Consider the following 17,735-nt stretch of genomic DNA (forward strand, 5'->3'; position numbering starts at 1 on the left):
AGAGTCCCGCACCTCCGGGGTCCCACCGGCGGGTCTCAGGAAGGTCCCAAGCCCTTTCAGGGGCTCCAGATCCCAGACCCCGAGACCTGATGTCAGTCCTGAGGCCTCCCCAGAGGTGGCCTTTCGCTTTTCCTTCTTCTTCTTGCCACCTGCTTGCCCCTGTGCCCACTCCTCCCAGGCCAGCCCCTGGTGCAGCGCTGGCTGCTGCAAGTTAGGAAGGGAAGGACTTCTCTAGAAGGTAGGGACTCGGAGAGCCAAAGCCTGAGAGGAGCGCCCCAGAGGGAGGCTCAAGGGGTCCCCACTCTCCAGCTGTCACTCTTCAGTTTCCTCCACCTGGCACCTGCCGGCCCCTTGGCCGTCCAGGGACTGAGTCTTCCCGCCCCCCTGCACGATTTGCTGTCTGGGAGATTGCCACCTCTCCAGACCCCCCTGTCTCCCCCACCCCAGGATGCCGGCAGACGGACTGGGTCGTTCCCAGTTCCTCCCAGACCACTCTGGAGGCCAGGTCCTCGCCACCAACAGCTTTCCCAGGGGCCCCATCTGCGGGCTCCTGGTGCATCTTGGTGAGTGCCCAGGACCCAGGAGTGAGGGCCTGACCCCAGAGCACCTGAATCTGAGCACCGGCCAGGACGGCCAGGACCCAGGACGGATCCTCCTGAATTCCCGACCCCCTTCCCAGGCTCCACTTCCTGGAGCAAAGCTGGAGGTTCGGGGGTCCACCTGGGGGCACGGGCTGTGTGTCTCCCTCCGTGTGACTGAACAGGACGTCACCCTCCAGTCTCTCTGCACGACCGTGTGTCACTTGAGGAGAAAGCGTGTGCATCACTCTGCTGTTGTGTCAAACATCACGACGGGTCAAGTGGTGTCCTGGGCCCATAACCCAGGCGACGTTCAGCTCCCCTCCATTTTTATTGACCACTTTTATGATTATTATTTTTACCAACAGCTCCAAGTGGAGGCCTGCGGGCCTGGGCCCCCTGGAAGGCAGCTGAAGTTCCGCCATTCAGCCAGGAGGCCAGAGGGGCCAGGCCACAAGGTGGCTGGGCCACCAGAGTCTATATTTGGAAGCAAATCCCACAGGCGTTTCCTGGGAACCGGGCATAGCGCTGCGGACACCGGGGCGGACTGGAAGGGTGGCAGGGTGGCTTGTCCAAACCCTCCCGGGCCTGGGGGCCTGGGGGCCTGGGGGCCTGGGGCGGGAGCACAGCGCTCACCCGGGCTGCTGAGCCAGGCCTTCTAACGGCCCCATCCCCCTCCGGCCCTAAACGTGGTTTTCTGGCCCTAAAAGCCACTTCTGCTCCATGGGGGGGGGGGGGGGGGGGGATTCAGCTTTCCCCCCGAGCCCAGTGGCCTGGCCCCTCAATGATGCCACTCACTGGCAGGGTATGCCATCTTCAAGAGGTCACGCGTAAGGTGTCCCAGGCCCGGCCACTTGGGAGTCACTCACAACACACACACACACACACACACACACACACACACACACACACACACACGGCCTTGCACGGCCAGTTACTGCGGTACAGGTAAGGCCATTCTCTCCCGCGCACACACACCCACATGATCACGGCGGGCAGAGCCATCCGCCTCGCACCTGGGGCCAGCGACGGTCGCACACATGGCCCTCGTCATATCTGCCATCACACATTCACGTGCACATCCTCACCGGTTCCATCTCACACGCGCGCGCGCACACACATACACACACGCTCGTGGTCGGTCACCCACCACCCCCCGCGAGCGCACGTCTGCCCCTGCGCGGACGTGAAGTCAGCCGCACGTATGACGGCAAACGGGGCCCACGGTCGCTCCCAGAAAGCCACACGCGCGATGGCAGTCCTTCCCCCCTGAGTCACACACACCAGCCCGCGGGGCCGGGGCGCGCCCGCTCTCACCCACAGACGCATTTTACCTCCGCTCGCCCAGGATTCGCACCCGGTCCCCACGTCCACAGCCCACCCCTCTTTCCCCGCCCCCCCCCCGCTTCCCGCCCCCCCCCCCCCCCCCCCCCCGCAGACTGGACCCTCGCGTCTCCTCTACTGCGGTAGGTCTCGGTCTGGAAAACCGGAGGCTGCCCCCCACCCCCGCCCCCCACCCCGGCCGGAAGAGATACTTGGGTGGGCACCACCATGGATCATTCTCCGAGGCCTGGGGAGGCTCCACTGGAGGGAGCCCTTGATCCAACAGCCCCACCCAAGCTGCGGTCACCAGTTCCGGAGGAGGAAGGACGGGCAGGTCTCGAAGCAGGCGGGTTGGGGGTGGGGGGAGAAACCCATCTGCAACCCGCCTCTTTCCCAGCCACCCTCCGCAGAGCCCCCAAGGGCTTTGCCACAGACCCATCACGGTCCCGCCCTCCGGACCCTCTCTAGTGGGCCCTTCCTGCTAACTAGTCCAGCGCTAATTTTACACGTGGGGAAACCGAGGATCCGGGGCTCCCGGGTGGCTCAGTCAGTTAAGCGTCCGACTTCGGCTCAGGTCACGATCTCACGGTTCGAGCCCCGCATCAGGCTGTCTGCCGGCAGCTCGGAGCTCACTTCAGATCCTCTGTCCGCCCCCCCCCCTTTCTCTCTGCCCCTCTCTACTTGCACACGCACTCTCTCGCTCTCTCTCTCAAGAACAAATAAACATTAAAAGAAAGTCTGAGGATAAAACACCAACTCCTCATATATTTAAGGCCTTGCACAAGCCTACCCCTGCCTGCCCCTCTCACCTCACCTCCTGGCCCCCTTTCTTCCTCCACATTCCATCCCCCTTCTTCTTTGTTCTTCATTTGTACCAACCTTTGTTTCCACCGCAGGGCTTTTGCACATACTATTCCCTCAGGGCCTTTGCACATACTATACCTTCTGCCCCCAGCTGGCTCAAGGTTATGCCTCCTATCATTTTTGTTATGTGCCTGTTCATTATCTGTCTTCACCTTAGACTCTAAGCTGCTGAGGACAGATCATGGCGCCCATCCCATTCACATAGTTGATGCTACATAAATACTTGCTGAGTAAAGTATACGAAGGTATTAAGCAGACCCAGTCAAAGATGTGGAGGCATAGACAGAAAATATACAAGGTATCAGTGAAGGGCACAGGACTGTCTGCTCCGTGCCATAAAATAAGGATGGGGCGCCTGGGTGGCTCAGTCGGTTGAGCGTCCGACTTCGGCTCAGGTCACGATCTCGCGGTCGGTGAGTTCGAGCCCCACGTCGGGCTCTGGGCTGACAGCTCGGAGCCTGGTGCCTGCCTGGGATTCTGTGTCTCCCGCTCTCTCTGCCCCTCCCCACTCGCGCTCTGTCTCTCTCTATCAAAGAATGAATAAACGTTAAAAAAAATTTCAAACAAGGATAGGTGTCTGAAGGGTGGGAAGTTTACAGGTGGAATAAAGCCTGCAACATATTCTTGGCTTTTTCTGAGCCTTGAAGCCCCGAAATACTTCTTCTCCCCCCCTGCTCCAGGTGCCCCCCACACCGACTCATCCCTCCCTTGTCCTCTGGGCCTTCCGTTTGTCCACCCTTCTATCTGTTCCCAGGAGCCTGGAGAAGGAGCCAGTAGAGTGAAAGTGGTCTTTTTACAGGCTGATAAAAACCAGGCTTATCTAGAAAGCTTTGTCCCGTCTCCCCAAGTGTCCCTAATTGGTCCCCAATGCCCTCCCCACTGGGGCTGCAGACACCCTCCCTGCCTTCTGGCCTCTGCCCCGCTCCCCACTGCCCTTCCCTTCAGGGAGGGATGCCTCACAGGAGACCTCTGTCAGGAGGACTTTTGTGGGATCAGGGGGTGGGCGAGAGGAGATGGGGACCAGGGATGCTGTCGGGGGAGGGGTCCGGACTTCTCCAAGTGGGTTTGCTATGCCACTATTTAATGATGCCAAATATATTAAATCCTATACTCTAGCAGCCTCTTAAATCCGTTTACGGCCCATGCTAGACCCTGGGCTATAATAATAATAAAAATAAAAGAAAGGATTTATGTAGCCAGGGTGCGGGGCCGTCACCGACAGAAAAGAAAGAACCGTTTCTAGCTGACCTTGCTGGCCGGTCGCCCACCCTCGGACCTCCTGTTCTTCCGGGCAGGGCGGTGACGGGGGTGGGGAGGCTCCCAGGGGCAGGGAGGAGGAGAGCCGGGGTCCTCGCGGGACAGAGTGAAGAAGCCGAGGGAAATGTCCACTTAAAAGAAACATATGCTGGGCTTCTCTCAGACCCGTGTTTCCAGACCCATCTCTCCATTTCGCTCTCAGGCTCCTGGAGAAGGACTTTCTCGTGTTATAGAACAAGGAGGAACAGGGACTGGAGTTGAGGAGACAGCAAAGATCTGGGGTGGAAAAGGCCTCCAGAGGTCCCGACCCTGCCTCTTTGGAGTCGTGTGAACTGAGCAAGCCTCTTCGCCTCCCCCAGCCTCAGTGTCTCCGACTGTGCAATGGGTCTCATAAGAATACCAGCCTCAGTGGTTGTTTTGAGGGAAAAAGAAATGATATAGAGAAACGTCTGGAGGACACCGAGGTTTCTGGGGCACGGGACACAGGGCCAGGGCAGGGGAACGAGGTAAGGACGGCTCAGGGCCTGGTCTGAAGGGCCCAGAGAGCCCTGGCCTCAGTCCCCGGGGGGAGGGGCGGGGAAAGACAGCGGTCGTTCTTTGGTGACTTGAGTATTCGTGAGGCGGGGGCCCTCCCTGTGCTACTCCAGCACCCCCTGTAACTCCGCTAAGGACCCCCGTCGTAACCATTGACTTCCAGGCCCGGTTCCCCTAGGAGAGAGCCCTTCTGTTCATCTCCCAGCTCCCAGAAACAGGAAGAAACGTCCACTGTGAACGGCCGAGAGACTGGATGCAGCCGGACCCTCTGGCTTTGTGGTCCTAGTTTGGGTGTCAATGAAGACCAGGGCCCTGGGGCTGGGATTGAAGGTGTCCCGTTTCTCGGATAGCTGGGGTACAATGCTTGCTTCCTGGGAGCCCCCTCATCAGGAAACTAGAAGAGATTGGGAGCTTATGGAAGCTTCATTGCATTTAATGACCCAACGTATTTGTTTTTTTAATGTTTATTTTGCAGAGAGCGCGAGGGACGGAGGGGCAGAGAGAGAGGGAGACACAGAATCCGAAGCAGGCTCCAGGCTCCGAGCTGTCAGCCCAGAGCCCGACGCGGGGCTCGAACCCGCGAACCCATGAGATCATGACCCGAGCTGCAGTCAGACGCCCAACCCACTGAGCCACCCAGGCGCCCCTAATGACCCAATTTAGCGCACCGTCCTGTATTCACACCTTCGCATGGCTGCCTCCCGCACCGGCTCCGGACGTGGCCTCTGCAACCTGCTGAGGCCAATGGCACAGCAACACAACGGACACCTTGCGGGTTTCTGCTCTCTTGTCCTCCTGCCATCTCCGTGCAAAGGCAGGGCTCGCCTGATGGAGGATGAGACGCACCGCTAAGTTAGCCAGCTGTCCCAGCCGGGGCCCTACATGAGTAAGACAACCCAGCCCAGACCAGGAAAGCCACCTCCTCGGCTGCCACTGACCACAAACACCTGCGCGAGCCCCACCCGGCAGACCACCCATCTAGCTAACCCAGAGTCACAGAAGCCTCCGGCGTGGTGCTCCCTTCTTATGTGGCATTATCGTGGCGATAGATCCCTGATACATAGCCCCGATCTGAATCCAGCCCCGACTATCCCCACCTTCCCGTTTTTGCCCAGGAAAGGGGTTTTAAGGTTCCGGCTGCACGGTTTCAGGTCCCGGGTTCAACGCCCAGGGGTGGTTATTTAAAGCATCAGAAATAGATTGGCGCTTCTGGCTTCAAAGCAGGGAGACTGGTGTGGACAAAGAGTGAGGGAGAATTCCTTAAGGCCAGGTGGAGATCGAACCAACTTCCTGGTTCATCAAAAACACACAGACCTGGGGCGCCCGGGGGGCTCGGTCGGTTAAGCGTCCGACTTCGGCTCAGGTCATGATCTCACGGTCTGTGAGTCCGAGCCCCGCGTCGGGCTCTGTGCTGACAGCTCAGAGCCTGGAGCCCGTTTCAGAGTTTGTGTCTCCTCTCTCTCTGCCCCTCCCCTGTTCTTGCTCTGTCTCTCTCTGTCTCAAAAATAAATAAACGTTTAAAATAAATAAATAAACACACAGACCTGGGCTGAGTGAGGCAGCCGCCGTGAGCTGCGTCGGAGAAAAACAACGGCAGGTGCTCCCTAGCACAGCTTGCTGGGCCACAGAGAGCGGCATCCCCCTCCTCTGGCTCCAGGCCCCTGGTTTTCTCTGGGAAATAAGCCCCTTCTTCACGCCTCTTACCCCAGAGGCGGCCAATCTTCACGCCTCTTACCCCAGAGGCGGCCAATCAGCATCTTCCAGCCGTCAGCCACAATGATTGGTTCAGCAACAGGCACGTGTCCAAATTCTATCCAATCAGAGGGCTTTTGCCGGAAAGACAGGGAAGAGGCCTATTTCTCCGCACTGGCAGGTGCGAGGGTGGAACCCTACTGCCCGCGATCACCACCAGACAGGAGCCTGCCCAGAGGGGCAAGTGCCCTGACATCTCCGGGCCTCCGTTTTCTCGCGTGTGAAAAAGCGGATAATTATTGCGTCCCCTCATGGAATTGTTGTGAGGGGTTAGGGAGATCCTCGATGAAAAGCACCAGGCGAGGGATCTGGAAACGTTAGCTGTTGTGATTACTTTGGTGCCGTCACTGGGCCCGATCAGTGTCTGATATTTAACCAGTAACGAAAAATGAGCAGATACCTAGACGTGTCTCTGTGATGCTTTCCATGCGCACGTGGATGCCGGTGACCGTCTTGTACAGCATTTCCTCCCAGAAGCGCCAGTAAAAACGCAAGGCGGTCTTTCCAAGCCAAGAGAACCCCGACCCTCATCAGGCGTGTTCTTTGGCTGGCTCTCGGGTCGGGAGTTTGAAATGAGTCACCCTGAGCTCTCCCTGGCCACCAAAGGCACACATGTGGTCCCTGAAGGAGTCACTGCCCTCGACCCTTCTCCAAGGCTGGATTACTTTCCTACGGCTTCTGTAACAAAGCACCACGGACTGAGTGGCTCAAACAACCGAAATTTATCATTTCCCAGTTCTGGAGGCTCCTCTGAAATCAGGCTGCCAGCAATGGTGTTTGCCCTCTGTGGTGTTTCTGTGTCCAAATTTCCACTTTTTGTATGGATATCAGTCATATTGCATTAGGGCCCGCCCTAATGACCTCTTTTAACTTAATTACCACCATAAAGACCTCCCTCCAGGGCCTCCTGGGTGGCTGCCAGTTAAGCATCCGAATGGGGGTTGGGGAACCAAGGTCACAATCTCAGGGCTTGTGGGTTCAGGCTCCCCCGCCTCAGGCTCTGTGCTGACAAGCTCAGAACCCGGAGCCTGCTTCGGAATCTGTGTCTTCCTCTCTCTCTGCCCCTCCCCCGCTCACGCTCACACGCTCTCTCTCTCTCTCTCTCTCTCTCTCTCTCTCAAAAATAAATAAACATTTAAAAAATTTTAGAAAAGAAGTAATTTCAGGATTCACCTTCTCATATTAAGGAGATAGTTAAACGACTATCTAAATAATATGTGCCACCTACAGGGGCACCAGGGTGCCTCAGTCAGTTAAGCATCTGACTCTTGATTTCAGCTCAGGTCATGATCTCACAGTTTGTGAGATCAAGCCCCACCTAGGGCTCTGCACTGACAGCATGGAGCCATCTTGGGATTCTCTCTCTCTCTCTCTCTCTCTCTCTCTCTCTCTTCTTGCCCCTCCCCCCCAAACAATAAACTTTAAAAAATATGTGTCACCTGCACACAGCTAAGTAATACATATCACCTACATTCCCTCAACCCACTGAATGCTCAATAATCGTCAGTGATTCCTGTCGCCCCATTTTTCCCCCTTAAGGCTTCCTTCAATCTCAGTTTTGCACAACAGCTTATGTACACGTCCACCATGGCATTCATCCTCAGAGCCCCGTTGCGCAGGGCAAATTACCCAAAATTTGTTGCAGGCCGCTCGACTCCAGTCTCGAGGGAACAGTTGGACACATTTCTTTGGAAGGAGGCAACTTCCAGACGAGACATCAGCTCGTGCAGCATTCCCAAAGGAAGTGTCTGCAAAGGGGCGGTGAACCAAGCTGAGAGTGTAAAATGTCAAAGCCCAAAAGCGAGGGTGTGGGTTCAACAAACACCCGGAGGTACCGAGGTGCTGTTTAATGACACCACAGCTATATGCTGCCCCGGTTGAGCTGTTCTATCACCCACCCACCCCCCACTCCCGTGCCTCGATTTATATGAGGAGACAGTGAGTGAATCTGTGCTGACCCATCTCCCGTGAGACATCCGTAATGCGCTGGGAGCAACTTACATTTTAACGAAAGAAGATGTTTGTGCAGCCTGCGTAGGTCACAAGGACAACATCCTCTTTTCCCCAGATATTAAATGTCTCTGTTTATTTCTATCAAAGCGCTCTATGCTCTTCCACACCCCTAAAAAGAAAGCAAACAGTAGAGGGGTCTAGTAGACCAAGAGGTCCCAGGAGGTTAATAAGCAGGAAGGGGGCAGCCTTGCTCGGAGCTGACTTCACGGTTCTTCTCCCACTGGATTATGAAGGCAGATCAAAGCGTGGCCCGAGAGCCAAAGCGGCTCGCTTCACGGTGGGGAAATCTGAAATGGGGCTGGGTGGCCAGAGGGTCGAGCTGGGAGTCAGTCGCTCACACCAGCCACAGCCCGATTTCCACATCTCAGTAGCCCTGGACGGTTGCCTGGAAGGCGCATTCACGTGACCACTCATGGATTCAGCGGACATTTCTTTAGACTCCAATATGGCAATGCTTCCATGCGCTACCTAATGTCTCCTTTCATGGACATTAAGGAAGAGGGATAGGAAGAGGGATAGCAAGAGGTTGATGTGAAAACAACCCAAGGACCTCCTGGCCAAGGGCTTGTTGAGGGCAGGAAAGAGACTCTTAATGCCAAAGCCTGTTTGCAAGAGAGCTCAGTAGTCAGGTCCCCTGTGAAAGGCATTCGTGTGCCGTGGTCCAGAGCATCGACAGGCCGACTTGGGTGACCACGGGTAAGTTACTAAACTTCTCTGTGCCTCAGTTTCCTCTTCTGCAAAATAGACACGCTAATACCGCCCTTCCAAGACTGCCAAGTGGATTAAATAAGATATTCATGTATAACACTTAACACACCATTGACAGAGGGCTACCAGATGTAACAAAATTACCGTCCTTCCTCTCTGTGATCCATGTGTAGAACTGAGAATACCTGCTTCCCTTAACCCACAACAACGTGGTCTGGCCTCAAAGAGGAAAAGAAAACCGATGCTGAATAGGTTGTTCCTCAGCCTCCGCGACTTTATCTGAGATGAAGCAGGGAATATCCCGCTTGTAGGGCTAATGCAGGGGTTACACGTAAGGCTGTGAGTGCCTGGCATCTCGGATGAGCACGCTTGCTACAAAATTGGGTACAATCGAAATCCCAAGTGGCGAATCAGACCAAGGAGTCTATGGGACTGAATTTGCCAAGCCTTACTTCATGGCTATTCTTTAACACCCGCCCCCCCCCCATTTTTAACTAGTTAATTTATTTTCCATAACACCTCCCCACCTTTAGCTCAAAGGTTGGCACTCAGTGTTGTCCCACAGGTGTAAGGCTGAGAGTTTTCTTTTCCATCCATTTCTCTGGACCCACCAAAAGACATTTCATAGATGTACATCTGAGCTGTACTTGGAACCCATTTAAAGTTCTAACCCCGCATTATTCTAAACTCAACCTCCAAGGCCACCCAACAGGGGCTTGCAAAATTTTTTTTAATGTTTATTTATTTATTGGGGGGGGGGGTGGCAGGCGCAGAGACAGGGAGAGAGAATCCCAAGCAGGCTCTGCGCTGCCAGCTCGGAGCCCGACGTGGGACTCGATCTCACGAACTGTGAGATCATGACCTGGACCGAAATCCAGAGTGGGACGCTTAACCAACTGAGCCCCCCAGGGCCCCCCAGGGGCTTGCGATTCAAATAAATATTGGCTAAGTGCCTACTGTGCGCCCAGCACTATTCTTGGAGCTGATGTTACAGCAGTGACCCAAATGCCTAAGCATCTCTGTCCTCAAGAAGCTCATTGTCATGCCGATCCGCCACAAACGACTGGGGGGCTTGCACAACTCAGTGTCAACCACATCATCGCTAGCTCTCTCTCACTTGATCTTAGCGAAAAGGCCGAGAAGTGATACCAGCTCTCTCTCAAATGCTGGTCTGGAAAGGAAACTGCAGGTCTTTCTTTTCAAAGGAAAGGGTGGAATCTACCCACATGGAGAGGTAAATAGAGGTACATACGAATACATCGTTGGAGATCCCAAAACCTATTTGAGCACGGACGCATTACTGAGGTCCTTGATCCACATCTGCCTGAAACCGACATGCCCTCGAACTTCCCAGTTTAATGGGCCAATGAAATACGCCCCTTTTAAATGTGTTTGCTTATGCCAGCCATTAAGCGAAGTGAGTGGAGAATCACACGGGTCCTGACAATTATTGCTACGTTATATCGTATGACCACTCTGTCCCGGGCTCCATGCTGGGCAACAGGTATACAGCAGGGGGTAAGACCCAGCCCCCAGTCTTAATGGTCTCATGATGGTCTAATAAAACGGACAGGTGACAGTCACAATACAGTGCCATCTGATTTTTCTCAACTTCTCCTCCCATCCAAATTCTCATCTCACCGTGGCCTGAAGGGGCCAAGCGCACCCTCCTTCATTGGCGACTGTTTCCATGGGGATCACGCCCGGATGCATCCACTTGGGTGAGGAAAGGTATACGCCAACTGCATACCCTAGCTCGCCAGCTGCATACCCTAGCTCACCAGCTGCATACCCTAGCTTGCCAACTGCACACCCTAGCTTGTGGGGGCTGGCGTGTGTTAACACTGGTACGTGATAATCATCAGTAAACATTTCGGGACTCCATTAAATCATATAAGTAGTCTCGTCGGCGACGGGAAGGGCATATGGTGGTGAGCTGGGGGCTGAGTGACGCGCACCAAGAGAGAATAGCTGGAAAGACATTCTTAGATGAGCATCCCTTCCGCGGGCCTGTGAGACCATTGGAAACATCTGACAACACACACGAGTCTCGAACCGTAAATCCGGGCCAGAAGCTCCTTAGCACGCGTCACCCTGATGAAAAATGATTGCGGTTCACCGAGGCCTAGGATCTGTACCTAAAGATCACAGGGGGTTCGAATCCCTGGAGCTTAGTCACCCTCCTCGTGCGATAACCACATTCCTGGATGACAGCATTCCGATGAAAGGGCCAAGAAGGCGCAGCCTCACTCTAGTTTCCGCTATTATTTCTTGTGGTTTGCGTCATCACCTTGAATCGAAATAGAGCCTGGGTCCATGCGTGTAGATGGCTAATCACCGGGACCATTTTGTATTCTGCGCGTTTATATGCTGTCTGCTTGAGACTCGTAGGCCAGAGCCACCCTAACGACCTACTATAGGGCTGAAACGGCAGAAGCTTATTTTCCCACAGCTCTGGAGGCTGGAAGGCCAAGGCCAAGGTGTTGGCAAGCTTTGGTTCGTTCTGAGTCCTCTCTCCTTGGCTTGTGGATGGTCTCCCTCTCCCTGGTCGTCGTGGGGTCGCCCCTGTCCGTGTGTTTGTGCCTATGTCCTAACCTCTTCTTCCGGGGCACCAGGCATCACACCCTGGGCCCACCTGAATAATCTCATTTTACCTGAATTACCTCCTTGAAAGACTTATCTCTGGGGCACCGGGGCGGTGCAGCCGGTTAAGCCTCCGACTTTAGCTCAGGTCATGAGCTCACCGGATCATGAGTTCGAGCCCTGCGTCAGGCTCTATGCTGACGGCTCAGAGCCTGGAGCCTGTTTCAGATTCTGTGTCTCCCTCTCTCTCTGCCCCTCCCCAACTCATGCTCTGTCTCTCTCTCCTTCAAAAAGAAATAAACATTAAAAAAAAAAAAAAGTCTTCTCTCCAAATTCAGGCACCTTCTGAGCTACCAGGGGTTAGAAATCCAGCATATGAATTTTTGGAGGACACAGTGTAGCCCCTAACAGGTTTTGACTTACATGTTAAGGACCTCGCAGGCCAGGCACTGTGCACACACTCTACAGGCCTTGTCTCATTTCATCCTTCCCAATAGCCCCATAAGGATGGCACTATTAGCCCCATTCTACTGACGAGGAAACTGAGGCTCAGAGTGGCTCACTAACTCAAACCAAGTTACACAGCTGCTCAGTGTGAGCGCTGGTGTTTAAATCCGATCTGGCGGTCACCAAGCCGTGGGTTTTTCACCTTGACCCAAAAATGTCTGGTGGCCATTCTCGACGTGACTTTAGGTACAACAAAGACGAACTTCAGGAGAAACGGTTAATACTTATATATTCACTTTAATGATTATTCAAGAGGCGCCTGGGTGGCTCAGTCGGTTGAGCATCTGACGGGTCATCCCAGGTCATAATCTCGTGGTTCGCGGGTTCGAGCCCCGCATCAGGCTCACCGCTGTCAGCGGGGAGCCTGCTTTGGATCCTCTGTCCCCCTCTCTCTCTGCCCCTCCCCCACTTGCTCTCTCTCTCTCTCTCTCTCTCTCTCTCAAAAATAAATACGTTTTTAAAAAATGATTATTACTGGAAAAAAAATAGACCAACCCACCAAACTCGTGATTGCTTAGGATGAGACCAAAGAGGATATTCAGGTTTAGAAAAGTGGAGAAGAAAGAAGAAAGAAGAAAGAAAGAAAGAAAGAAAGAAAGAAAGAAAGAAAGAAAGAAAGAAAGAAAGAGAAAACTGAATGGACGGTGCTTGAAAATGGCAAAAATCCCGAGTGAGTTTGACAATGACCGAACTTTGGGACGGAGTGACTTCCCTGACCTGCAAATTCATACAAGCACATCACAGAGCCACCCCCTGTCAGCTGGACACCCATACACGCATCTCCGTGAAACCTATCTTAAAACCACTCTGAGCCTCAGTTGCCTCATCAGTGCCTGGCCCGTGAGGTTCTTGACAAGTAAGCAAAAGCCTGTTCTGGGCAAAATTGTATCCTCCAAAAATACCCACCACAATAACAATAACAATAACAATAACCTATGTAGTGCCCCACCCCCCGCCCCGCCCCGCCCGCCCCCAGAGTCATTTGTGTTTCAAGGACACCCATTCTCCATTCTTCTCCCAGCTGATTTACGCAAGCAAAACACTTGTATTCCCTCGTCCTCCTTGCTTTCGATCTCTCTCTCTCTCTCTCTCTCTCTCTCACCCACCCCCTGTCTCTTTGCAGCCCTGTTTTTCCCACACCATCCTCCCGGAGGAGTAAGGGAGCCAGCACACTACTCGCCCTTGGCTGGGAGAGCACCTCTGGCTCTGGGTGAGTTTCCTTCTGACCCTCTCCCTTCCCCGGGGAGGTGGGGGGGGGGGGGGGTTGGGCGCTGTACCGTTTCCCAGCAACCAGCAGCAGCCAGGATCTTTCGTCCAGTTCTTCACCGTGGTTTCTGGGGCTTTATTAGCAAATGAAAATGGCCCCACTCCAACCAACGTCAATGCCGTCCCAGCTAGGAACAGGGCCGGAGCGTTTCCTGTGGCTCAAAGACTCAGACAAACCAGTTTGAAGAGGTGCCAGTTGGCTTTACTCAAGCTACCAGTGAGCTATTTTTGACATAAAAAAGAAGCTGAATTTAGCTGATAACCGATTGGAGAAATCTTAAACACAAGGAGGTGGGGGGGGGCGGGTAACGTCCTCCTCGAGGGGGCGGGAAGACAAGGGACTCGACTCCATCAGCCACCTGGTTTGGAAAACTAACTGAATTCCATCAATTGTTGGCAAAACAGCTGACTGAGCTGCGGTCTGGGTACCTTCTCCTCCCCAGCATCTTTCCGCCACCTCAGTGTAAGTGGGGAGACAAAGCCTTAACGTCTTCCTGAGCCAGAGGTTGGTATGGCAATGAGAAAGAACTCCATAGCGCACTAATCTAACGTGTTCTCTCTATCTCCTAAGGAAAACGAATTTCAGAAGTGAAGATAACATTTTCTGAAACGTTTTAGATACGTACGCAACGGGAAAATGGCTTCCGGAGGCCCGGCCAAACCTAAGGTACAGAAAATAATGTCTTTAATATACTCCAGGGATGCCTGGATGGCTTAGTCGTTTAGCAGCCGACTCTTGATTTCAGCTCAGTTCGCGATCCCAGGGTCACGGGATCGGGACCTGCATCGGGCTCTGTGCTGGACGTGGAACCTGCTTAAGATCCTCCCTCTCTCTCTCTCTCTCAGATCATAATCTCACAGTTCATGGGTTCAAACCCCATATCGGGCTCTGTGCTGACAGCCCAGAGCCTGGAGCCTGCTTCATATCCTGTGTCTCCCTCTCTCTCTGCCCTTTTCCCGCTTGTGCCCTCTCTCTCTCTCAAAAATAAATAAGTATATTTTTAAAAAAAAGATTCTCGGGGCGCCCGGGTGGCTCAGTCGGTTGGGCGGCCGGCTTCAGCTCAGGTCACGATCTCGCGGTCCGTGAGTTCGAGCCCCGTGTTGGGCTCTGTGCTGACAGCTCAGAGCCTGGAGCCTGTTTCAGATTCTGTGTCTCCCTCTCTCTGTCCCTCCCCCATTCATGCTCTGTCTCTCTCTCTCTCTCAAAAATAAATAAACATTAAAAAAATAAAAAAAATTAAAAAATCAAAAATAAAAATAAAAAAATAAAAAAAGATTCTCTCTCTCTCTCCCCCTTCTTCTGCCCCTCCCTCCCTCCCTCTCTCTCTAAAATAAATAAGTAAATAAAATCAAATATACCCCCGATCTTTTATTTTCAATAATCCAAAAAGGATTCATTCAATCCACCACGCCCGCCTGCCCATCTATGTTTGCTCATAGCAGCCTTGAGTTGCAGGGCAAGAAAGCAGAATTATTTTTTCCTGAGATCTGGAGAAATAGACAAACAGAAAGGTGGAGTGGTCTGCCTAAGGTCACACAGCAGCCATCCGCTGGCCCGGGATGGCCCAGTTCTGTACTTCGAGTCTCTGCTTCATTGTGCCCCCTCGGGTTGTTTGGTGTGGTTTGATATAAACATTTGGGGCGCCCTTGGGTGGCTCAATCAGTGAAGCCTCCGACTTCGTCTCAGGTCATGACCTCACAGTTGGTGAGTTCGAGCCCCGCGTCAGGCTCTGCTGCTGACAGCTCAGCGCCTGGAACCTGCTTCGGATTTTGTGTCTCTCTCTTTCTCTCTCTCTCTCTGCCCCTCCCCTGCTCGCAGTCTGTCTCTCTTTCTCAAAAATGAATAAATGTTCAAAATAAATAAATAGATAAATAAATAAATAAGTAAATAAATAAAACATTTAACAGACGTTCCTGTTCCTTATTTTCAATCCTTTAAAATGAGACCGCAACCAAGAAGAGTTTTCCAGTTCGGTCCTAAAGATCACTGTTCAACTTTGGCAAAGGTACCCTGGGTTAGAACCTGGCCAACATATAGCCCACAGCCCGATGCGACAGCAACGTTCTTATTAGTGACTGTAACAGTTACCAGTCTGCCACCTGCTGAACCCTGGACATCCCTTTCCATCTCTGCCTCAGCCTTTATAAGCCAGCCCTGAGGAAACCCATTTTACAGAGGAAGAAACCAAGGATCCGCAAGGTGAAGGCTGCCCAAGATCACACATGCCAATGTGACATCGCAAATGTTTAGTGAAAATCCGCAACGTATTTACTCTCAGGGTCAGCAAGCAATTCCTTGGGGTATCTGCTTGCTGGAAACTCTTGCCCAGAGAATACTAACCGGCATCCGTGACGAAGCAGGCACAAAGATGTTCACTGTATCGTTGTTTATCACGGTGGAAAAAAAACAGGGAAAAATCTAGATGTCCGTCAGCAGAGAAAGTGACCTTGGGCTGGTTACTTAATTCCGTATGCCTGTTTTTTGTTTTGGTTTGGTTTGGTTTTTTTGGAGATTTTTTTAAAGTGATCTCTATACCCAATGTGAGGCTTGAACCCATGACCCTGAGATCGAGGGTCGTGCTTTACCAACTGAGTCAGCCAAGGCACTCCATCTGGATGCCTCAGTTTTCTTCTCTAAGTAACAAGGCAACAATAGCACCTATAGGTGGGAGAATTCATTAAATAAGTTCACTTAATGAAAACAGACAGGGAAACAAATCATAGGAGACTCTTAACAAGAGAGAACAAACAGGGTTAATGGAGGGAAATGGGTGGGGGATGGGCTAGATGGGTGACAGGCATTAAGGAGGGCACTTGTGATGAGCACTGGGTGTTATATGTAACTGATAAGACGCTGAATTCTACTCCTGAAACCACCATATGTTAACTAAAGAATTTAAATAAAAATTTGAAAAGGAAAAAAAATTCATTGGGGCGCCTGGCTGGCTCAGTTGGTTGAGCGTCCCACTTGAGCTCAGGTCGTGATCTCACGGGGTGTGAGTTTGAGCCCCGCGTCGGGCTCTGTGATGACAGCACAGGGCCCACTTCGGACCTTCTGTCCCCCCCCCTCCGTCTGCCCCTTCCCTGCTTGCTCTCTCTCTCTAAAATAAATACATCTTAAGAGAAAATTTCATTTACTGAATTCATTAAATAGAATGCTTGGCACCTGGAAATTGCTATGCATGCATTAGCTACAATTATTATTATATAATAAACTGCTGCGTAGCAATCAGGATGAGTGAAATATATTTATAATATTTGCAATTATATCTATTTATCAAAACAAATTGAACACAACTGTCAGAAGGATGATGTTGAGGGGGGAAAAAGCAAATCGTAGAACTATATACACAGTATAAGATTCATGCAAATTAAAAAACAAAAAAGCCACAGGGGCGCCTGGGTGGTTCAGTCTTTTAAGTGTCCCACTCTTGATTTCAGCTCAGGTCGTGAGATCTCACAGCGCGTGAGATCGAGCCCTGTGTCAGGCTCTGCCATGACAGTGCAGAGCCTGCTTGGGATTCTCTCTCTCCCTCTCCCCCTCCGCCACGTGTGTGTGTGTGTGTGTGTGCGCGCTCTCTCTCTCTCTCCTCCCCCAAATAAATAAACATAAAAAAAGTTTTAACCCCCCACAAACTCATACTTTGTATCACTTCTAGAGAAGTGTGTTTTTCATAAAAGTATAAAACTGGGCGGCAGATATTTGCCAAAATTCTGATAGTGGTTATATTTGAGGAGAGGAGGAGACGGGAGGTATGGTATCAGAAAAGGGGAAACCACTTTACCTTTATAATATTTTGCTTCTGCTATTTAAAAAAAGCTTTGCAGCAGGCATGACCACAGGTTAATCTGTGTTGTTTTTTTGGTTTTTTTTTTCTGGGTGTTAAGCACACAGGCACTTGATATAATAATCAGTGTACTTTTGTGTATGTGAGAATTTTTTTTCCAAGCGTGAAGGCCCACAAAGTCTTTGTTCCTGTTGCTATGAAAAGCTCAGACTCAGCATATTTATGATTTTGCTTGCTTCCCTCTTATTTTTTTGGCTTCTTTCCTGGCAGGGGAGAGGGATAGATTTTACTTGCTGATGATGAAAGAAAGAAAGAAAGAAAGAAAGAAAGAAAGAAAGAAAGAAAGAAAGAAAGAAAAGCATCATTTACCATCCAACTGTATAATGATCTTTGCAAAGAATTATAAGGTCGTTTTCAAAAAAACACACCTCCAGGGAAGAACCCGGCCTTTGTGGTTGTCTCCATAAGGTACAGAGACCTTCCGCCACTCCCTAAACCACAGCCGCCCCTCCTTGGCCAACCAGCAAGTTCTCTCCAAGGAATGCAGAGGAAACCCTTGCTT

At 52.1% G+C, this 17,735-nt stretch overlaps 1 protein-coding gene across 3 annotated transcripts in view; it reads right to left on the bottom strand.

Moving 5' to 3' along the window:
• Positions 1-17,735, bottom strand: part of TBX5 (T-box transcription factor 5) — an 85,075-nt gene that overhangs the window by 54,349 nt on the left and 12,991 nt on the right. The window contains exon 1 of one of the 3 annotated variants that reach the window (XM_045041620.1): positions 6,101-6,225. The exons of 1 other annotated variant lie outside the window; for it this stretch is intronic. In XM_045041620.1, the coding sequence (XP_044897555.1) occupies positions 6,101-6,194 (94 nt within the window). In that variant the 5' untranslated portion in view covers positions 6,195-6,225. Of the gene's footprint in view, positions 1-6,100; positions 6,226-17,735 lie in introns of those variants that run through there. One more of the 3 variants, XM_045041621.1, reaches the window with a different exon arrangement.

Source organism: Felis catus, chromosome D3 (assembly GCF_018350175.1).
Source record: "Felis catus isolate Fca126 chromosome D3, F.catus_Fca126_mat1.0, whole genome shotgun sequence".
Taxonomy (NCBI): Eukaryota; Metazoa; Chordata; class Mammalia; order Carnivora; family Felidae; genus Felis; species Felis catus.